General features: G+C 36.8%; 4 protein-coding genes across 11 annotated transcripts; 1 reads left to right on the top strand and 3 right to left on the bottom strand.

Annotated features, from left to right (window-relative positions):
- Positions 1–80: 80 nt before the first annotated feature.
- Positions 81–1444, bottom strand: LOC106372523 (F-box/kelch-repeat protein At4g39560-like). The gene has a single exon (XM_048742645.1). The coding sequence runs from the start codon at positions 1412–1414 to the stop codon at positions 341–343; it is 1074 nt and encodes a 357-aa protein (XP_048598602.1). The 5' UTR covers positions 1415–1444; the 3' UTR covers positions 81–340.
- A 165-nt stretch (positions 1445–1609) lies between these two features.
- On the bottom strand, positions 1610–9562 carry LOC106372673 (ferredoxin-dependent glutamate synthase 1, chloroplastic/mitochondrial). The gene is made up of 31 exons (XM_013812940.3): positions 9127–9562; positions 8736–9048; positions 8075–8517; positions 7867–7998; positions 7686–7784; positions 7491–7561; positions 7213–7309; positions 7001–7093; positions 6775–6920; positions 6205–6691; positions 5976–6133; positions 5758–5887; positions 5616–5674; positions 5437–5542; positions 5251–5347; positions 5067–5182; positions 4799–4996; positions 4621–4731; positions 4310–4549; positions 4131–4229; positions 3948–4043; positions 3671–3868; positions 3522–3596; positions 3322–3450; positions 3146–3244; positions 2938–3080; positions 2763–2856; positions 2433–2671; positions 2276–2354; positions 2111–2194; positions 1610–2029 (listed from the first exon to the last, which is right to left on the bottom strand). The coding sequence occupies exons 1-31, from the start codon at positions 9394–9396 to the stop codon at positions 1868–1870; spliced, it is 4863 nt and encodes a 1620-aa protein (XP_013668394.1). The 5' UTR covers positions 9397–9562; the 3' UTR covers positions 1610–1867.
- A 1328-nt stretch (positions 9563–10890) lies between these two features.
- On the bottom strand, positions 10891–13582 carry LOC106370749 (metal-independent phosphoserine phosphatase-like). Of its 2 annotated transcripts, XM_013810747.3 has the most exons (6): positions 13521–13582; positions 12584–12734; positions 12046–12208; positions 11846–11956; positions 11503–11634; positions 10891–11380 (listed from the first exon to the last, which is right to left on the bottom strand). In XM_013810747.3, the coding sequence occupies exons 2-6, from the start codon at positions 12595–12597 to the stop codon at positions 11090–11092; spliced, it is 711 nt and encodes a 236-aa protein (XP_013666201.1). In that variant the 5' UTR covers positions 12598–12734; positions 13521–13582; the 3' UTR covers positions 10891–11089. The 2 variants fall into 2 exon arrangements, with proteins under 2 accessions (XP_013666201.1, XP_048598603.1); XM_048742646.1 differs by lacking the exon at positions 13521–13582 and having other exon boundaries at positions 12584–13347.
- Positions 13583–16675: 3093 nt separating this feature from the next.
- LOC106372671 (DNA gyrase subunit B) lies at positions 16676–21016 on the top strand. 7 transcript variants are annotated; one of them, XM_022693790.2, is made up of 11 exons: positions 16676–16814; positions 17718–17753; positions 18043–18131; positions 18208–18330; positions 18406–18476; positions 18559–18700; positions 18772–18870; positions 18978–19106; positions 19189–19294; positions 19718–19794; positions 20058–21016. In XM_022693790.2, exons 3-11 carry the CDS (start codon positions 18090–18092, stop codon positions 20817–20819), a joined length of 1551 nt encoding a protein of 516 aa, XP_022549511.1. In that variant the 5' UTR covers positions 16676–16814; positions 17718–17753; positions 18043–18089; the 3' UTR covers positions 20820–21016. The 7 variants fall into 7 exon arrangements, with proteins under 7 accessions (XP_022549511.1, XP_013668393.1, XP_048598598.1 ...); XM_013812939.3 differs by having other exon boundaries at positions 18220–18330; XM_048742641.1 differs by having other exon boundaries at positions 16683–16814; positions 17697–17753.
- Positions 21017–22250: the final 1234 nt, after the last annotated feature.

A 22250-nucleotide genomic window follows, 5' to 3' on the forward strand; every position in this document is an offset into this window, starting at 1 on the left:
TTGTGACTTTGAGCCTTGAATGCTACTTTGGGAAAAAAAATTTGGTTTAGTGTTATTCTAGTCTTTTTCTCTTAGATGTATTGGTAATAATGTTTTTGTTTAATAAATATACAAATTTTTTTTTTTTAACTTGTGTGTCTAAGTCTAAAATAACAATTAAAATGAAACCGATGGAGTATTGTTCCGCCTCAAACTCGACTTCAGTGGTCTTTTAATAATACAAACCAGCTTTAAAAAGAATAAAAAACATCAACTAAAGCCAATATAATTGAGTTCAATAAGAAACCAAATAAATTAATATAAATCATCACACTGCACAAAGATAATGAAAACACCTGATTCATTTAGCAGAGACAACAACAGAAGCAGAGTATAAGACTTTAAAACCAGATGAGAGAGTATCAAGTTTGAAGACAGCATCGGACCATTCGACTTTACCCCAAATCTCTCCTTGTTTCCTCAGCAAGGAAATCTCGGCAGACCAAAGCACGCTCTGCCCAAGATGGGTGGGGTCCAACTTCCAGAAGATGACAATGTTACCAGCAGAGTTGGTGCAGAGTCTGCATATATCAATATCATCATAATGCTCTTCCAAACCCTTGACTTGTTTCCAACGCAACTCATTAGGATCACACCACAGTATCCTCCCTAAAGTATCACGACAGAATAAAAGCTTCCCTATAGCACACCAATCATCTCTCTTTCCTGGAAAAAAGTCTGCCTCCCAGTCCATTCTCTGAAACACACACTTACTTGGCAACAAGTAGAAGCTTTCACCAACCGTGTTAACCACGTAAACCTTCTTCTCCTCCTCGATCGCCACACTATGGGAGATACTGCTTCTCATCTTTGGGAGAAGCCAGGTACCCCAAGTTTGAGTCTGTAGATCGAAAACCTCTGCCCAGTTTGTGGAATCAGCTTCCTCTCTACACCCACCACAAACGTATATCTTCCCGTCGACGAGGTTCGCCGATGCGGAAGCACGAGGCCTCTTCATCGACGGGACACGGTTCCACGTGTGAGAGAAACAGTCGAGGAACCAGACATCACTAGTGAGACTGCAGTTTATGAGTCCGCCCAAGACATAGATACCTCCGTCCACCGCCACGAAGGAGGATAGATGCGGAGCCTGGTTAGGGTTCGAAGGGATAGGGTTCAGGCGGCGGTGTTGAGGGTTGAGGACGAACCAACGCGGTGGGATTGGTTCAGCAGAGATGCGCATGCATACGTAGAGACACGGCTCGGTGCAACCCATCTGCCGTCTCAGTTCCAAGAGCTTAGGGGAAGATATGAGAGAGCGGTGGCTCTTTGAGGCTATAGCTAAGGCCGCTAGGTCAAATCTCGAGATCTGAGCCAGGCAAGTAACTGCCACGTCATCTGGCAGCGAGCATAATCCAGACTGAGTCACTTTCATCTTCTTGACAGGTGGTGGCTACAGGGCCGGCTCAACACTCTTAGGACACTCTCAGGGACTCTAGGGCAAAAAAAAAATTTATACTCTCTAGTTATTGACTTTCTGAAACTATTCTATGGTGAGATGCATCAATGATATATTTTCCTCCAGAAACGCCCTCTCTGTGTCTATGGATGGTCTGAGCTGCCAGTTTGGTTGTGTATTAAAATACTTTATTTAATGAAGATAATATAATATGCAAATTTTATGGAATTTTTCATGGCAGTTGAATTCAGTTATTTAACTGAATAAACTGTACATCTATAGCAATCATGATGGTACTGTTAAAGATCACAGGACAATTAAGAATATTGTCTCCACACATTGATGATCTATGAATGACACCATTGATGTATCAATCCTTCTGTTTCCAACTGCAACATGTTTGAATGGTGATTGATGATGACCTCTCCTCTATGCCGATTGGAATGTGACTTCACCGGTGGCTGTTCTTACATAAGCAGCAGAAGCTTCAGGAGTGTCTTCCTCGCTCGGTGGAACCAGTTGCCAGAAGAGAGGTAGATACTTTTCCCATTCCTTCAGGATCGTCTCTCCTTTGCTGCTTCCGGTTTTTTCCTTTTTACCAAAAAACAAAAAAGAGAGGTTTATTCATATATGAAGTCATCAAAGTCAAAGTCACTCTTCCTAAGGACTTACCACATGGGCTTCGATTAAGCTCTTGAGCTGCAACTCCCCTGCAGGTGCAGTTACTCTCTGGATCTTCACTATCTCTCGGTTAATCTGTTAATAACATAGTTTTGTTCAGACAAATGTGGAAAGCAAGAATGTAAACAAGAAATGGATACAAAGAAAGAAAGAAACCTTGGGAAGAAGAGTGTCGTCTTCATCAAGAAGATAAGCTAACCCTCCTGTCATACCTGCAGCTACATTTCTTCCCACTCTGTTTCAATATGAAAACAATGTCAGTTTACAAAGTTTATCTGCAATCTCATCAACCAGTTTTGAGTTATTTACTCACTTTCCAAGCACTACGACACAGCCACCAGTCATGTACTCACAGCAATGGTCTCCAGTGCCTTCAACCACTGCTTCAGCGAGTGAGTTTCTAACAGCAAACCTCTCCCCAGCTTTGCCTCTAGCGAATATCTGACCCCCCGTTGCACCGTACAAGCAAGTGTTCCCAACTATGGTTGCTTCCTCCGGCACAAAGCCGATTTTATCCACAGGAGTTACCACTATCTCACCACCAGCCATTCCCTTTTTTTAAAAAGAACCAAAAACACTTAGCCGATTTGCTAACTTGTGATGCAAGAAACTGATATTTGATCGATATAAATACTAGTTTTACCTTTCCTACGTAGTCATTAGCCTCTCCTACGAGTCTGATGTTCATACCGGGAATCAAGAAGCATCCAAAGGACTGTCCAGCACTCCCAAGGAAGCTGCAGATAAGACAAAGAGTTAAAGCTTGTTTTACTATCACCTGAACTGTAACATGTAGTTTTAGTAATCTTGTTTCTCACGTTAGGTTCACTTGTCCGGCAAAACCAGTGTCTCCATACTTCTTTGCAATGACACCAGCAACGCGACCACAAGCAGCACGGTCTATGTTGCATATCTTCACGGTTTTATCAACCACTTTTTCGTTCTCTATAGCATCTTTCACCTGGAGAGATATTAAAAAACTGTTAGCAACTAGACCATAGTGATAAAGTAAAAGAGTCTTATTACCAATGGATCTTCAAGAATATCATCATCGAGAACAGGTCCGTTTGTGTGAACCTCCTGCTTCCTGATCTCAGTACTGCTCATTGAAGGTACTCCAACAGACTGAAAAAGTGAAAAAAAAAATTAGAAAAGTTATAACAAGCTTGTTGAGTTTAGTAAAAGAAGAGTCTAGTTGATACCGAGAGAAGGTAGCTCAGGTCGAGATGCTGAGTTTTCACTAGCGAAATGTCTCGTGGTTTCAGTAACTCGGTTCGTCCAATGATGTCATCTAACTTGCTGTATCCTAACTGAGCCAAGATACCTCTCACCTGCCGAGAATAAATTCTCCTTTTAGATGAGATTAGTGACGGGAGAAGTTTTAGTGATTGAAATGACTAACCTCTTCTGCTACGTATAAGAAGTAGTTGACTAGATCACCAGGCACACCAGGGAATCTTGCACGCAGTTCTTCTCTCTGAGACCATTCAGAAGTGGTATAAGTGAAACTCAAGAAAAGATGAATAAGAAGCCACTTGTTAGTGTTTTTACCTGACTTGCAACACCCACTGGGCAGTTATTAGTGTGACAAATACGAGCCATGACACAACCAGTAGCAATCATTGCCAAAGAACCAAATCCGTATTCATCAGCACCCATAGCTGCAGCCATTAGTACATCAACACCACTCTTTAAGCCTCCATCCACTCTTAAAATGACTCTCTCCCTAAGCCCATTCTCAATAAGAGTCTGCAAAACGAAAACAAATCAAGTTTTTATATGAATCTCCAATAGAACTAGTGTACCACATGGTTTACAAAAGGTTTACTTGGTGAGTTTCAGTTAGTCCAAGCTCCCATGGACCACCAGCGTGTTTAATGGAGCTTATTGGACTAGCACCAGTTCCACCATCATGCCCTGATATCTGAGGATCATATCAAAAGGAACAATGAAACTTCTTTGCAACATGAGATCAAGAAGAGGCAGTTCTACTTGATATTCAAGTTGATACCTGGATAATATCAGCGTTACCCTTTGCAACACCAGAAGCAACTGTTCCAATGCCAGCTTCTGCAACCAGTTTGACTGATACTTTTGCATTTGGATTGATCTGTTTGTTCAGGTGGAAATTACATTATATGGATTGTTTGTCACAACTTTTTGTTAAGTTCTTAAAAAAATATTGATCACCTGATGTAGATCAAATATCAACTGAGCAAGGTCCTCTATGGAGTAAATGTCGTGGTGAGGAGGTGGAGATATAAGAGGAACACCAGGTTTAGAGCTTCTTAGCCTTGCGATATAAGCACTGACTTTCTTTCCAGGAAGCTGACCACCTTCCCCAGGTTTAGCACCTTGTGCAACTTTGATCTCCAGCTGATCTGCATTCACCAAGAACGTTGGTGTGACTCCAAAACGCCCTGAAGCAACCTGAGAGAATACAAAATGCATTAGATGAAGGCGAAGCAGAGTTGTTTGAAGTACAAGAATGAGAATATGACCTGCTTGATAGCACTTGTTGCAATGTCCCCATTTTGAAGACCTTTTAGATGTGGCAGTGTTGGTGAGTATCCATCAACCACATCCGTAAGAGGCTTCCAGCGGATAGGATCCTACAAAGAGAGACAAATTAGATTTTGATTTTTTTACTAGAAGGTGTGCCTTTTGAATATACTTTACCTCTCCACCTTCTCCAGAGTTTGATTTACCACCAATCCTATTCATTGCAATAGCAATTGCTTCATGAGTTTCTCTTGAAATAGCACCAAGTGACATTCCACCAGTACAGAATCTCTGAACAATAGAGACAGCAGGTTCTACTTTCCCAACTGGGATCGGTGCACGGTCACTCTTGAACTCAAGTAGATCACGCAGGACCTATAAGAGATAAGAGAAGTAAGTGAACTTCATTCAAGCTTGATGAAAGACTTAACTATATAGTACTCACATTAACAGGTCGGTTAGCGAGATGCTGTTGATAGACAGCATATGCAGTTTCACTCTTTTCACGGACAGCCTTGTGTAGCAACTTTGACATCTCCGGGTTGTTTGAATGATACTCACCTAAATTGAATGAAAATGAATATAACATACTGCAAGTAGAAACCATTTGTATCCATTTAACATGTTACCTCCAGGCCTAAATTGAATGAATCCGAAATTTTCTAGTCTCTTAGTTGTATCCTCAGAGAAGGCCTTCACCCAGAAAGACAATGTCTCCCTTGCCAACTGCAAGTAGATTAGCATTTTATTTGAAGCAATGTTGATTTGATCATTTTGGTAATAAAAGAAAAAAACTCAATGTGATGTTTCCTCACCTCATCAAAGGTGAGACCACTGATTTTAGACACACTACCAGTGAATGCAAGGTCAACAACCTCTTGCCCCAAACCATATATCTCAAATATCTGAGCACCACAATAACTGTAAGGAAAATGCTAAGTCAGAATCTGTAGAAATGTACATAAGGAAAATAGTAGAAGAGAATAAATGGAACCTTGAAAGCAATGAGATACCCATCTTAGACAAAATCTTAAGAAGCCCTGCATTAACCGCCTGCAAGATAAGCCATTGTAAAAAAAATCAGAATCCATTATATAATATGGTTAAACAGCTAAAAGATGTAGTGAAATACTCACCTTGGTATAGTTCTTCTGAGCTTGCTCAATGGTTACAGTGGGGATTTTACCGTTCCTCATTAAGGCCACAGTTTTGTTGCTTAAACGCCATTGTCTACATGTCTCCAGTGCCAAGTATGGGCATACAGCACTGTGGGAAAATTTTCACAAAGCATAATCTTAGGCAAAGAAACAAAGACATATTTAGAAATATTCAGAATAAGACCAAAGAGACTAACCTTGCACCATATCCAATCAAACAAGCAAACTGATGCGTGCTGAAGCACTGAGCCGTATCAGCAACAATGGAAGCTGACATCCTCAAGCCGTTCTGAATAAGATGTTGATGGACGGCTCCTACAGCTAACATTATGGGGATTGCAGGCCGGGTCGGTTCCTGAAAGAGCCAAGATTGATTATTAGCAGAAAGTGTAACATCATAAGTGAAGAAAGTGTATTACAATTTACCAGGCTATCGGTTCGGTCTGAAAGTATAAGCAGCTGAGAGCCACTTCGGACAGCATCATCAGCTGCTTCACAGAGATAATAAAGAGCCTTTTGCAAGGAGCCTTCAACACCTTTTCTTATATCGAAAAACGTGGACAGAACCTTGGGTTTCAAGTATGTATCCTTCATCAACTCTTCAATCCCTCCTTCGTTCAATACAGGGTTTGAAAGAATGACTTGGGAGGCGTTCTCAGGCCCAAGCTCCAATATGTTTCCACGCTTGCCGATGTTTACTTCAAGAGACATAACCAAGCCTTCCCTAAGGGGATCAATGGCAGGGTTTGTAACCTGTGCAAATCTTTGCTTGAAATAATCATAAAGCATGTGTGGCCTTTGAGACAGTCCTGCCAGTGGAATATCATCTCCCATGCAGAAGGTTGGTTCCTTTCCTTGGGAGGCCATAGACTCAATAACCATTTGCACATCCTCACTTGAGTAACCAAATGCCCTGATAAGATGTGATTTGTATAAGGACTAGCTTCTGAATGGTTAAAGAAACAAAAATGAAAGTTTCATGAGTTTTTTTTTTACTGTTGGGTTCTTAAGATTTCTTCATTTTCCATGACAGTTGAGGATTTGAAGTTCACAGGCTTCAAGAACCGGAGGTTTTCTTTGATCCACTTTCCATATGGATTCAGTGAAGATACTCTCTTCTTGACCTCTGTGTTCTCATATACCTGTATGTTGGACGAGTTATTATAAGTCAGATAGAGAGTAAGAATCTGTTCACCAAGATTTGGACCGGCCATGTACCAACCTGGCCATTCACTAGGTCAGCAGCAATCATCATTCCGGGTCCTAGACGCCCTTTCATGGTGACTTTCGCCTCATCAACTGGTACTACTCCGACCTAAACATGAGAGTGATGTGATAAGTTTCTCAGTAAGTAAAAATGTAAAAAAAAAACTTAGGAAAACAAGGTTGTAGTCACCATAAAGTGCATTTTACTTGTATAGGTTAATGGAATACCTCAGATGCAACATAGACGAAATTGTCACTAGTCTTCCAGTAACGAGCAGGACGAAGGCCATTTCGGTCAAGACAAGCCCCAACTGTTTTTCCATCACTAAGTGACGAGTTCAAGTAACAAGTGTCAGATAAACCTGAAGAAAAGCCGTAAAAAAATAATGGAGAAACTCCAAGGACTAGAAGCCTGAGCTCATACCCAACAGGCAAACCACAACAATGCAGTGACCCTACCCAAAGGTGTAAGAAGGTTAAGTATGGCCAGCCCTCAAAAGATTTACCTGAACAAAAGTAATGCAGGACCATCCCAAGCCTCCATTTGTCCTTTGTAGTAGTCATAAAAGTCTAGAACCTACAGTGCAGAAAAAAAAAAGAGATCTCATCTCATGAAGAGATAATAAAAAAACATTTTATGCAGGGATATATATCAAATGTACTATTAAGCATGTCTAATAAGCCTAGAAGAAAACAATTACCTCAGGATATTTGATAGATAAAGTTGGATGGTTTTTGTATGCCTCAGGGACAAGAATCATTAGAGCTTCCTCTGGTGTTCTGCCACTTCTTATTAATATCTGATTATGATTTTCATAACAAGTTAAGAAGATATCTTAACATTAAAAAATACTCTATAGACAAGAAGGCTGCACCACTTACTTCCGCAGCACTGTCAAGGTTGGCAGAGTCTGAACCTCTGGGATTGCCAAATGGACGAATCTCATTTTCACGGCCATTCCAAACAGAAGACTTCAATGAAGCTTCTCTAGACTGCATCCAGTTTAAGTTCCCCTGCAAGATTCAAACAAAGAATCTCCTTCAACACACTTCGTTCTAAAGTTGAAAAGTGTCTAGAAATTATTCTAACCTGTATGGTATTGATCTCCCCGTTATGTCCAAGAAACCTCATAGGCTGAGCAAGAGGCCACCTAGGACTAGTGTTTGTGCTGTACCTTCTATGATAAATAGCAAAGGGAGACGTGTACAACTCATTCTGAAGGTCTAGATAAAACAGTCCAAGAGCTTCAGATCTAAGCATGCCCTTGTACACTATAGTTTGATTGGACAGTGAACAAAAATAGAGTTCAGTTCCCCAAGTCTCAGCAGCCACTGCTCTTTCAATCAACTTCCGACAGATGTAAAGCTCCCTTTCAATGTCATCAGTACTATCATCCTTTGCTATCTTCACAAACACTTGCTGTATGTTAGGCATTGTCTCTCTAGCGTTCTTACCAACTATGGGAGCATTCACAGGAACATCTCTCCACCCAAGAACCTCTAAGCCTTCTTTTTCAAATATATTTTCAATAACTACAAAAAAATAAAATACTTTAGTAACATATTGTCTCCATCTACTATAAAAAAAAATAGTGTTATAAAAATCGTTAAATTGGGTCTGAACAAAATGATTTTTTTAATCTCGTTCAAAAGATTGATGTAGCATCCACCTAAACAATAATCTTCTATAAGGCGACTAACCACCACCGCCTAACGATTTCTTGAACATTGATGAGAGATATAGGATTCACCTTGTTTGGCTTCTTGCATGAAGGTATCTTCTTGTGGAAGAAAGATCATTCCAACACCAGTATGCAACTTATCAAAGGGAGCAAGGCCCTGTTCCTTGGCCCACACGTTAAAGAAGTCCCAAGGGATGGAAGACATAAGACCAGAGCCATCACCAGAATCATTGTCTGCCCCACAGCCTCCACGATGTTCCATACACCCGAGAGCAATAAGAGCATCCTTGACGACTCCATGTGAAGGAATGTTATCTAAGTTTGCTATAAACCCGACACCACAAGCTCCTCTCTCAGACAATATATCTTCCAAGTTAGCAACCTAAAACATAACAACAAGAAACTTATATTCTCAAAAGAAACGTATCATCATCATCTAGATCTCAGTGAACGAACGTACCTGAGGTTTTAAGTAGGAAGGAGAAGAGAGATCTTTGTCATGAACGCGTTCTAGGTCGATGACGGCACGAACCGAGGAGAGACGAGAGAGAGGAGAAGCGCGTGAGGTGGAGGAGGAAGAGTCTCCACGAAGTCTGCGTCTGGTTCTCTTGGACTTACAGTAAAGTCCGACAAAGTCGACGAAGAAGAAGTTCTTGTCGGAAGAGAGAACAGAGCTTGGTGTTGTGGAGAGAAGAAGCTTAGGGACAGGGGAAAGAGATTTCATCGCCATTGTAAGGAGGAATGAGAGGCGTGTGTGTGGAAAATAAGATAAATGGGTTTAAACATTAAAAACCAATATAATAAATAAGATAAATGGAGGAAAAAAATAAAAGGATGAAGTAAGAGGAAGAGGAAGATAACAGATGAGTGATGAGAGCTTACTGGAGCCTCTTCTTTCTTTCTTTCCTTTTCTCTCTGTTTTCGTATTTATTCGTTTTCACAAGAATCACTAAGGGTATTTTGGGAATAATATATCACTGATTGTAGTAAGTGCACAATATCGAATTTTCTTTTTGAGGAAAAATACAAGTATTTTTGAGTGGTAACGGTCGGGAATCTGGGACCGCCATTTTCTAGTGCTTTAACCGGTTTGATACGGCAAATTTGGTCGTTAAACCGGATTGAGACATGAACACGCGGGTAAAATAACTGTAATTTTTTTTTGGTAGTTGAGAGATGGTGACAAAAATTAGGATTATATAATTCGTTGCCAAAAAAGGATTATATAATTCATTTATTTTGAAATGTTGTTATTTATGGATAAAATAAAAAGAAATAACTGTGATATATACGTTTTTCAATGGATATTCGTGACGTTATAAATTAAAACGTACATATCGATATCATTTTGGAATAGATTCACACTGTTTATTTTTTTGGTCAACTTTGAGAGTTTGGTGTTTGATACTAAATATATGTGAATTTACGAAAAGCCACGTAACAAGGTGTGGGTTGAGATGATGAGTGTGTGGCTGAAATGGACTTGAGCTCTTAAATAAGCCTTTGGGATATGAAACGACCTTAAAGTTGTTCTAAAAGCCACCTTCTCTCTAATATCTCTACTGTATCATTCATGTTGTCTAGCTCTCTCTTCGCTTTTGATAAGATAAGAACTACAGCTTATAGTCAGTTTGCGTATCACGAGACCAACACCCAAAAAGGAGGGAACACAAGCACCAATCTGAACAGATGAGACAGACACAGAGACACTTGCTGGAAAAATCAAAGATATAAGGATAGATATAACAAGGAGTTTGATAATAAAAAAAGTTTCTTATTGTTTAAGTTTACCAATATTTTTTCTTAGTACAGTAGCATTTAATGTCACTTTATAGATAACGTCAAACAGTTAATTTGTATATTGATTGGAGGATATATTTATGTCGTTGTAATTTGTTTTTTTTTTTTTTGCTATCGTTGTTCACCTCTTTTCTAGTATAGTTGGAGCACAAGAGAATATCTAAATCTTGGGTTAAAATGTAAATTGCCTCAAAAAAACTACCCATGTTTAATGCTTTTGTCGTAGTTCAGATGAATTAAACAATGGTAGTTGTTTTCATGATCATGTTAGTTCTTCCCTGTGACCAAGCATAAGTAACCACTCTTTACTGCCCAATAGTGAACACATTATCTTCTCAGTTTAAAATTTTATTATTGGAAATTTTCAAGATTCATTTGGTATGATTTCTTTTTCCTTGGAACTCTTTGTATCTAACAATTTGGAAATTTAAAGATCTTTTATAAATCGATTATTGCAAATTACAAGAAGATATAAACTTTTACAGAAGGACATCGATCTCATAATCGGAAACACATCTTAGCAAAGGAAAAAAAAAAGACAATCAGAAAACATCAAAGAAGTACATTATAGAATATAGAAGACTTTTCTCGCTCGAAATAAGCATAGAGAAGAGGATAGCTCTCTAGGGCTTGGAGTCTCCATCAAAACCACGTTGGAGAAAACCAACGGAGGAGAGATGAGAGACATCGCTCCACGAATCAATGATCCATTTCTCCTCATTGAAGTGAACAACATTCACCGAAGCATTAAGTAGTTTTCCAGCTGATGAAGCTTTTGTGATCATCAAGTAAATTGCCCTTAACACTCCTCCATGAGTCACCACTATCACTCTCTCTCCTTTGTGCTTCTTGGCAATTTGCTCAAGAGCATTCATGGATCTCTCACAAAGTTGGTCAAAGCTCTCTCCTCCTCCCTATTGATTTGTATAATAGACATGCGTTAGAAATAAGACCATGCATTTAATATAAGATGTAATTAAGCAATTGAATAGATGAATATAAAAATGATGAGAGATCAAATATGAATTAGGCTTACAGGAATCTCGAGGTCATTTTGGGAAGAAAAGAAAGCAGAGTAAGCTTCAGGTTCTTTCTCTGCTCCTTCTTTCCAGTACAACCCTTGAAGACTACCCACATGCCTCTCCTTTAAGTCAGGTACTTCAGTCACCTGTATAAGCATATTTTAATTACACCATATAATCACAACTCCTAAAATTTTGGAATACTGAAAAATGTTTTTGGTGTTTTTAAAAACAAACATGTGAATACTATTGAATTTCTCTATTTTTCTTTTAAAAAGGAATTTTCTAATATTGTTTAATTTAAACTCATGTTATATGATTTTTCTTATATAGGATCGATAAAGATATTTTACAGACCTCGGGACAAAAACAAGCTTCTGCGATCATCAGAGCAGTGTCTTTCGCTCGCTTGAGGTCAGATGAATACACAGCTACGGGTCTCTCCTCTTTCCCCAATCTCTCAGCGATCTAATGATTATTTAAACAAAAGAGAATTGGTGTCAATAAAATAAAATATAATATCGAAGGGGAAAGACGTGGAAAGAATTGATCTTAACTGCTACAGCCTGCTTTAGCCCAACTTCGTTAAGGCCTGACTCTATTTGTCCCTGGATTCTTCCAGCAGCATTCCAAGTGGTTTCTCCATGGCGAACAAGAACAATCTCAGTCACTCCACTTTTGACATCCTCACCAAATTTGAACTCCTTCGATGCATCGATACTACATATTTATAAATTCTCTATTAGCCACACATCAAAAATACAATGCGATATATTTTGCATGCATTCAAACTCTCACAGCAAGTAATCATGATCAATGCGCTAAAGACATGCTGTGTAATTATGGACGTTTGCTCTTAATAATCGGAACACTGGAATAATACAACTAAACATTGTTTTCACAATAACGATATATTAACGCTGAAAATAGGTACAGTGGACTAACAAGCGAATCTGAATAAGCTATGTTTTTAAGACGTTCATGATATATATAATATAACAAAATAAAATGCACTAGCTATAAACGTTTTACTTAGTGTATGTATGAATAATAATTGTTGAAACTATCCGATATTAACTAAGATAGAAAATGTACCATTCATGACCCATGCTAGTGGTCGTTTGCCGGTCGAAAAGTGAAACGAAAAGTGAAAGTTCGAAGCCAAAGAAGAATATAGAAGAGAGAAAGATGTGTGTTTGTAGTTATGATAAGTCGATTTGGGCTCTGCTTTTATAACCTTTTTCCCCTGAGGAAAGAAAAAACAAATTTTTGGTTTGTCATTTTTTTATTAAACTTAAAGGGATCAAAATAATGAAATAATTAAAATTCGTGCAGCTCATCGATTGGTAATGCTGTCATATTTGTTAATTACTAAAATACTTAATTATATGGACTTTTAGAAAAATCATTTGATCGATAGGTATTGTAACCACGTGTGATGTCGATATTTCAATATTTTGTTCAGATCGGAATCTCTTACGAGATCAAGGGAAAATACGTAGGGAATCTCCTAGAAGCTAGAATATGACTACTCCATGATTATAATTTATGTTAACGATTATTTTTTATTAAGTTAATTTGCAATTTGTTTGCCACCTGATGAGTAAACCATAAGCACCATCAGGCAAGAGCAACACATTTTTTACTTGTGAAGTTATTTTGACAAATCGTTATATCAAAGCCTATTTAGATAAATATTGTATCCAACATTTTTATATATCCAGCATTTAATTTAATATTGAGTAATTAAGATATATATTTTAGTTTTGTAAATACGCGAGAATCCAAATTGAAAATTACGAATCAAAGTGTGATGATAACGCAAAGTGATAAAACATTTTAAAAACCGATATGAAAATAGACGAATACGTGGAGTCGTGATTTGATCACTTTCCTTAACTCAATAAATCGCCCGTAGGTGAAACGGTTTTTGTACGATTTTGAGTCTCATGATAAAACCACGTGAGACTGTTTTGCTTCACTCAAAACAGAATCTGCAAACTAACTACCACGATATACTCTCGAGATTTACTTTGAAAGACTAGAAGTATTGCTGGAACTTTGTATGTGGAAGCTTATGTATAAATTTGTGAGTTCTCAAGTGTATGAGCGTGTGTCCTCAATGGAAAGGTAATATGTTTATTTATAGGAGAGATTTACAAAACTTAATCATAAAGCAACTTGACTTGTATCATTGGGTTTGTTTAAGCTTTTGACATTTGTCACTAAGTCATCAAGGTTAAACCAAATGAGTTTTAGCATTTGCCATTTGTCATTAAGTTGCATAGCTTAATCACTAAGTTAGATAGTCATCAACTTTATTTAGCTTAAGTCATTTGTCACCAAATAGATTTAGCTTAGTCATTAACTTAATAAAAAGCTTTTTCATCATTTTACTCAGCCCATAGACTTGCAAATGTGATGGATTTTCTCCATATAAAGTACAACATTTACATTACATTAGATTTGATTTTTTTAACTCATCCCAGTAAATTTGTAAAATTATATTTACACATATTTAATTTTTACTCAACCTAATAAGCTTGTAAAAATAATTTCAACAAATCTTAATATATAAAACCTTGGGATCGATCTCCCATCAATTTGTAGTCTACAATAGCCAATAAAAAGCTAACCGTGGAGATTCATTTATCGGATTTGCTAAAATGCACATGAAGAAATTAACATGTCTTTTATATATGCATGTGGCATGTGTGTAATAATAACTAAATAACGTATAGCTTTAAAAGAAAAAACTTATCACATAGACACCTAGCTATAAGACACCTAGCTATAACCAATAACGGTAGTTCAAAAACAGGTCATGCATGTGGAGTAGCGACACAGAAATACTAATAAATGAGATTCAGTTCCTCACAATGAGGATCGGTGGTCCTATTGTATCTTGCCACATGGAGGAAATAATGAAGCTCGTTTTTGTTTTAAACTTATATCGCCATCTTTCTTTGTCGCATAATCTATTAACTGAACTGGCCATGTTTAATCGTTTGAGCTTTGAATCTGTGATCCTATATTGGATACTTTTGAACATCCCTTTAGTTCAGAACCGTGCAAAAATAAGTATTCGCTTTGAATTGTAATCAATCTTTTGTTTTGTTAAAGTGAATTTAGATTAAACATTATGTTAATTGATTAAACATATACTATATTTATTTATTTTTCGCAATGATGATTCCATATTAGTCAATCTCTTCTAGCTTTTCAGTAACCGGTTGGCAGGAAAAAAATAGAAATGGACTCGAGAAACGGTAACTAACAAAAGAAAAAAAAACACATGTTGAAGTTCACCGACAAAAGAACTAAATGTTAGATTATCGTGACGCGCGTTAAAAAAAAAGAAAAAAAAATTAATATCCCGATCTAGCAACTATTGATTTTATTTCATTTCAGGCCAGGTGGGATCCTCATATATTTTATACAATTTGCCCTAAGAAGTGTGGCACTGTCTGTAACGAATAACGTGGGGGAAATGACAAATTGCCAGCGTTGCGTATACTTGTTTGGCTCCAATCTTTAAGGATTCGTATCATTTTCCTCGTTTTTCTTTGCATATTTAATGTGTTCGTTAATCTTAATAATGTCTTGATTCCCTAATCAGCCACACACTTATAACAAGAAGACATCATGATATATATAAACAATATGAACAATTAGTTGAACTGTAACAGATCGCCATAATATTCAATTTGGAAATTAACCCATGTTTTTAAACTTACAAACTTTTTTTTTATACGAGGGTTGATTACAAATCAGGTTATTAATTCTGATGAATATTATTCACACCTAAGGCTAAAACAATGATTAGGAATTTCATTTTTGGCGACGGAAACCCTGTAACCAAAAATTAACGTGATCAATATTCAACTCCTTAATCACTAGATAATACATTTCTTATATTTTATTTAGCTTGTTGAAATGACAATTTTCTTTTAACACTAGTTTAAATTTATATTTTCTCAATCAATCATTGATTTGTTAAGCTTTTTAATTGAAACTAATCAATTATTGTATAAATTAATTTATATTTTTGTATATTATTCTGTAAGATTTTAGTGTTTTATCCTTTCAAAATTGCTTCAATCAAGAGCAGTGGTCTGCCTAGTTGACAATTATTTATAGACCAGATCAGGCGCATATATACTTTTTTTAACACTATCAATATTGGTTCAAAACCATTACATCATGAAAAAAACTCCATATATGAAGTACAAAGAGAAAGCTAATACCCACACTAGAAATACCAGAGATAATCTTAATGACACATTAACAATATCACGATGATCTTATAAGAGTCTAAGGATAATAATTAGATGTTCTCATAGCTACAATAGCATAAGGACTTCTAATATCTTTAAGATGACATAACACTTATCATGTTTTGAGAGATTTTCTTCTTTGATTGCTCTTGTTCATCATTAGCTTTAGGAAGCCCTACGAACAAGTTGAAAGCAAAACAAAAACCAGAACAACCTAAAACCCCAAACAGGTTCTTAGAGATAGAAACTTAAACACCAAAAGAAAAACTTAGACTTAAAACATAAAGATAACAATCTGGTTATTAAAAGATGCAATCAGAAACCACCAATAAAATATCTTCATTTCCAGATTCTGCCAAAATCAGAGTCAAGTGTATAAAAAATTCTTTCATGCATACCGTAGATTTTTAAGCTCTCATATAGATCAAATTCTCCAAAAAATAATAAAAATAAAATAGGCACAACACTAGGCCTAAAAACTACCAGACGTTGACTTTTTTATATTCTCAAAAAAAAAAATGATTGGGCTGCCTAGTGATGAGTTTTTACATCACGTGAGTTTATTTTGTTTAAATTTATCGCCTCCTTATGTTACCCTTAGGGCAATATACCAAAGGCTTGAGGATGTTGGGCTTAATATTTAGTTGGGTCGATCCATTACTGCTTCACCCTTCGTGTATCCGGCTCAGTTTGGGTTGGATCTTCAACGTTTTGACTCCAAGATAGGCCTAACATGACAAGATGAATCACTTATAGGCTGGCACATTATGGAATATGTCTAATACTAATAATTTGTTCTTAAATTATGTATATCTCATGGGCCTGATAATTAAGGTCCACTAACTTATGTAATTATTTTGATCTAGGGTTTCAGAATTTTGTACTATAAATAATAGTTCATATGGATTGTTTACTAAGGAGATCATCACCATCACCACCTCCTCCTCTTCCCCTAAAACAGATCTTGCAGAGAAAAAAGATCACCCTAACTCCTTGAAAAAGTTTATCTTCTAAGAACATAATTAGACTGTTCTCTCCAAATTCAAAAGGTATGTATATGTCTAAATTCTTTATTTCTTACAGGTATTCTAATACATATATGCAAAACTATTGTTCATGAATTTCTAACTTAAAATTGATCGATGATCATCGTATTAACATGTTTGTTATATCGAATCATCTAAAACTCAGATGGAATATTCGAATGATGAGTTATCTATATCTATCGGAAATTGATTTATGATATAGAATCATCTAAAATCCATGAGTGAGATTAAAGCGCTGAATAATATATGTGATGATTGTGAAGTCAATAAACATATATTAATTAACGCACCGGTTCCAAACCGAGCTGTGAAACCTCTAAACCAAGTGATAATTAAAAATCTGAATGATAACATGCGGAACAACTGTTACAGAATAATTACAGTACCATTTTAATCTTAACAAAAATATATAGATACATAAATATATGTAGAAATTTTTGTTAATATTAATTGCATGGATTTAACCGTTGTGTGGTGTAAACAACAGAACCCTAAATTTTATACGCATCATTAAGTGCTAGATTTTGGATGTGATTTGGATAAACTTTAGTGTAAAATTTAGGTAGTAGAATTTTTTGATTTTTTATTTTTTTTTGCTGTACTTTTAAAAGAACAAAATAAAATATTATTGGTGATTTAAAGACTTTAGATTAATATTAAAACTAAAGTCAATTCATACCGTCCATCCAATCACCTCTATTTTTTAATAAGAGTTTTAACCATATCTAGCACTTAAAAGCTGCTTATAAATTTATTTAGAAGAAACTCTTAAATGTTTTGAATCTAATCGTTGAAAATAACGAGGCAAAAACGATGGGGGTGGTTATGGATTTCATATCTCTGTCTCCGTATTATCGATGTTTGTTCGTTATAAATAACTGACAGGTTTCGTATTTTCATTTTCAGGAGACACATCGCTGCAGATGATTCATTAAACTTAAGGTTGGTTTCCTCTCTTTCTCTCTCTCTGTATGATCTCTAGCGTATTCTTCGGATTCGATCCATTAGGTTGATGCAATTTCCCTTACTATCGAATGCGTTGTTCTGTTCCTATTTGATCCGTTTTGAATTGGCTTTGTTTTGAGGAATACATCATGTTTGGTTGCTCCTTGGATATTAGTTTTAGATTCTCTGTTGTTCTGTCTTTTCCTGTTGGCCTTGATTGATTATTTTTAGTTTTTTTTTATCCGGTATTGTTGTGGATGATTGAAACATTTATGCAATTTTACAGAAAAAACTTGCGTATATAATCCGTGAAGTCAGTTGGTAATTTCAGTAATGTACGGTGGAAGAAGGGTATCACTGCATGAGATCAAAATGGTGAATTTTCTGTTTTACTTCAAATCTACTAAGGATTATTTATATTGTTGCCGTAAGTGATTTATATATATGTTAGTGTGTTTCTCAGGTTAAAGTGTCTATGGAAAGGGAGGATAACGACTCCAAAAACAACCGTTATAAAGAATGTTATTATGCTGGAGGCTCTAGTGAATATATCAGTTGCCTCAATCCTGATAAGGTGAGAGAGTTTTTGCATCCCTTGGTGGACGTTAATTTTTGAAAAATTAATTCACTGGTTGATTATTATCTTCAGAAACCACTTCATGATGTGATGGGTTTCAAAAGAGAGTTAAATGGTATCATCATGGACATTGCACTTCAATGGTATGTGTCCCCTTTCGCTCCTACTATTTTTGATGGTTGGTGTTTGTAGTAGTTACTCTTGAACAAGATCATCCTGTTTCAGGTACGTAGATGGATATTCAGACACAATGCTAGGATATGCTAATGGCATCCGCACCAACGATGGTGGAACGCATATAGACGGTGTGAAAGCTTCGATAACAAGAACTCTTAACAACTTTGCGAAACAGTCCAAGGTTTTCAAGGTAATAACACCACTCACATCTACTAACCATTATTAGCTGATGTTAATATATTTTGCTGGCCTTATCTTCAGGAAGAGGATATTACTTTCAGTGGGGAGCATGTTAGGGAAGGACTGACTTGTGTTGTCTCAGTTATTGTTCCAAATCCTGAGTTTGAAGGTCGAACACAGGTACGTATGATCATAGTCCCCTTGTGATCTTCTTCTTTGGCAATGATGTTTTGTGGCTTTCTTCGTTTTCTTGGGCTAATATTTATGTCTATTTTACCATCTGGAAGACGAGATTAGGGAATCCATATATCAGAGAAATTGTTGACCAATCAGTCCAGATGTACTTAACGGAGTATTTTGAATTGCATCCAGATGTGCTTGAGAGCATTCTCTCCAAATCTTTGAACGCTTACAAGGTATGCCTATTGATACTAGTACTGTATCTTCATATGAAGACATCCACAGTTCTATATCATTATTGTTACTTTCTCTTTATAGACTGCATTGGCTCTCAAGAGGGTAAGAGAAGTGATTAGATCAAATAGTGTATCAACGCCATGCACCATTTCTGAGAAACTAACCAACTGCTCTTCTGAGAAACCTGGTATGTATTAGCCCTTCATGAGATTTTTTTTTTATAGCAGCTCATAACATGAGCTCTGTTTGATGAACTTTTGGTAAGTATAATATGATAAACTACCACATGGGTTGACCAAGTGGTAGGAGAAACCTGGGGCAAGGCCAGAAATGCGGATAGTCCGTTGTTATCCCCACGGTTGTAAACAACATTCACTTGTGGTGAGATTGTAGGAAACCCCTAGTTGGGATCCTACGCACCACACCACAAGTATTGCTTTATAACAAACACAAACCAGACACATAGTCCCAATAAAAATTTCTGAGATAGAACTTTTATGTTCTTGAATATGTATATAGTGGCTAGAGATTTAATCTCATAAGATTCAGAGTGTGAGGTAGAATAAGGAAACAAGATAGTTATAATTAAACTTTTTTCCAATACCTCCAGAGATTTTAGTAGGCAGAGGAGTTATTTCTGGTGGCGCTGCAAAACATGGTTGTGACTCTCTTGATAAGCGTTTCCAAGTAAGACATTCTTTGATTATAGTTTTATATATGGGCAAAGTATGGCTTGAGAATAGCCATACTTGGGGAAAGATCTTTCCCCCTTTTTAAGTTTAGTCAGGACAGCTCGCGAGAGCTGTCAAGATAGACATATGGGAAAATGGGATGGAAACTAATCATTGGTGACTCCTTATGAGCATGCCAATGCCAAAGCTTCCTCTCTTCCACCAGCCAAAAAGACATTTGTCTTGGTGGCTCTTACGGTTATCTCTATCTCTTGCCAGAGCAAAAGGATGCGGGAACAGCCTCGACGTAATAGTGCAGTCTCTACAGCTCATGAAAAGTCTTTAGAGAATACTAGTGATTCAAGCTCTGACAAGAAGCGCCAAAAAACGGCTGCTGCTTCAAACCCACGAAACAGTAAAGATGTTAGCGTCAAGAGTGACAAAGGTGGATCCCCTGGTTCAGACAAAATCAAACATATCCCAATAGGTCATGTTTTCCAGGCTGAGATACCAGTTTGGATTGCGCCAACCAAGAAGGGCAAGTTCTACGGCAGCCCCGGAGATTCCGACACACTTAGGTGGCTAGGAACTGGTGTCTGGCCAACGTACAGCCTCAAGAAGAAAGCTCACTACAAAAAAGTCGGCGAAGGAAGAAAGGACACGTGTTCTTGCGCTTCTCCAGGATCAACCAGTTGCATAAAACAGCACATTAGAGAAGAAAGGGAGCTTCTAGAGAAAGATATAGGGCGTGCTTTCTATACTTGGGAGTTTGATCAAATGGGTGAAGAAGTGGGATCAAAGTCATGGACTGCCAAAGAAGAGCAAAAGTTCAAAGCTCTTGTGAAGAATAATCCTTTGTCAAGTTGTGATGGGTTTTGGAAGATTGCTTCCAAGTCTTTCCCAAGGAAAAGTGAGAAGGATCTCACTAGTTACTACTACAATGTTTTCCTCATCAGACGTATGAGATTGCTTGCTAAGTCTTCTTCTGCTGACCACATCGATAGTGATGATGACCAAAATGAGCACTTCTTAGGTGGATGAACATGTTCCTTATCTAGTAAGCTCTTTGGTCATAGGATCCTTATAGGGCAAAAGCATCAATCCAAATGTGTTGTTTTGTTTTTTCAAAAACTAATACATCTTTGTTTTCTTCTTCATGAACCTTTGAGAGTTTGAAATATTTTAAATTTGGATTTTCTGAGTTAGGGCTTTAAAAGTCTAGGATTATCCTTTTAATTCTTCTCCTTTCTAATTTGTATTACCTTTTTTCATTGCAAAAACTTATCTTTGTTGACCTACCTAGGCCTATGTTGCACTGAGACGGATACGTGGACATAAACGGATGAAAAACAAGAAAAACTAAAAATTTATAGATGCAAATATAACACAAAATTGAAAAGATTGTTGTGAAAAATTGTACATAATTTACCAATCAATCAATAATTATTAAGTGGAATCCCATGTGAATCAGCAAAGACCCGAAACACAACTTACAACTTTCATCGTACTATGCTTTCCAAAGAGCAACTCTTTTCATTGGATAGATGTATGTTATACTTGAAAATTTCACATAGCTTTTCTGAGTATTTTAAAGCTTTAAAAGTTTAGGATTATCCTTTTAATTCTTCTCCTTTCTAATTTGTATTATCTTTTTGTCATTGCAAAAACTTGAGAATCCAGCCCAACATCCTTGTTGATCTACCTAGGCCCATGTTGCACTGAGACGGATACGGGAACAGAAACGGATAAAAAACAAGAAAAACCAAAAATTTATAGATACGAATATAACACAAAATAGAAAAGATTGTTGTAAAAATTGTACATCATTTACCAATCAAGCAATAACTATTAAGTGGAATCTCGTGTGAATCAGCAAGGACCCGAAACACAACTTACAACTTTCATTGTACTATACTACTATGCTCTCCAAAGAGCAACTCTTCTCACTGGATAGATGTATGTTATACTTGAAAATGGCACATAGCTTTTACCAAACTAAATTTATTTTGTCACCAAAAGAAATTAAAGTTGTACTAACCAGTCTTTGTCCTGGCTTCAACGGAGAATATAACTATTGCTGACTGGTTTCAATAAGGTTAGCGGCATTGCACACCAGCCAAAACTGAATGAGATAGAACCTCTTCTTCAAGACGACAGGTGAAATCAAGGAATTCCAACAACGAATTTTATCCATCTCCAAGATATGATTATCGTTTTCTGAAAACATAACTAGACAGACTAGCTATCTAGTTCTCGAGGAACGACTTCCAACGAGTAAGCCAACAGCTGCCTAGACCACTATTTGGAACTTTGTACATACAATATGCGGACCTAACTGGAAATTTCTAGAACAAAGCAATAGAACTATAGATATACAAACTTAACCAAGTTTAATAAAGCGTTTGATTGGTTTTCAAAGATATCACACATGAGTACAATCATAAAGAAACTACACTGTTTTCAAACATGAAA

The sequence above is a fragment of the Brassica napus genome, chromosome A10 (assembly GCF_020379485.1).
Source record: "Brassica napus cultivar Da-Ae chromosome A10, Da-Ae, whole genome shotgun sequence".
In the NCBI taxonomy this organism is placed as follows: Eukaryota; Viridiplantae; Streptophyta; class Magnoliopsida; order Brassicales; family Brassicaceae; genus Brassica; species Brassica napus.

What these genes read in the sequence shown, in the direction of transcription:
- LOC106372523 (XM_048742645.1), bottom strand. Translation starts at nt 1,414, where the DNA reads ATGAAAGTGACTCAGTCTGGATTATGCTCGCTGCCAGATGACGTGGCA.
- LOC106372673 (XM_013812940.3), bottom strand. Translation starts at nt 9,396, where the DNA reads ATGGCGATGAAATCTCTTTCCCCTGTCCCTAAGCTTCTTCTCTCCACA. An exon ending in CATGCAAGAAGCCAAACAAG is followed by an intron (nt 8,518 to 8,735) that starts GTGAATCCTATA and finishes ATTTTTTTGTAG; the next exon opens with TTATTGAAAATATATTTGAA. An exon ending in CTGACCTAGTGAATGGCCAG is followed by an intron (nt 6,921 to 7,000) that starts GTTGGTACATGG and finishes TCCAACATACAG; the next exon opens with GTATATGAGAACACAGAGGT.
- LOC106370749 (XM_013810747.3), bottom strand. An exon ending in GGCTAAAGCAGGCTGTAGCA is followed by an intron (nt 11,957 to 12,045) that starts GTTAAGATCAAT and finishes AATAATCATTAG; the next exon opens with ATCGCTGAGAGATTGGGGAA. An exon ending in AAAATGACCTCGAGATTCCT is followed by an intron (nt 11,381 to 11,502) that starts GTAAGCCTAATT and finishes ACAAATCAATAG; the next exon opens with GGAGGAGGAGAGAGCTTTGA.
- LOC106372671 (XM_022693790.2), top strand. Translation starts at nt 18,090, where the DNA reads ATGTACGGTGGAAGAAGGGTATCACTGCATGAGATCAAAATG. An exon ending in GTTGCCTCAATCCTGATAAG is followed by an intron (nt 18,331 to 18,405) that starts GTGAGAGAGTTT and finishes TATTATCTTCAG; the next exon opens with AAACCACTTCATGATGTGAT. An exon ending in CTGCTCTTCTGAGAAACCTG is followed by an intron (nt 19,295 to 19,717) that starts GTATGTATTAGC and finishes CAATACCTCCAG; the next exon opens with AGATTTTAGTAGGCAGAGGA.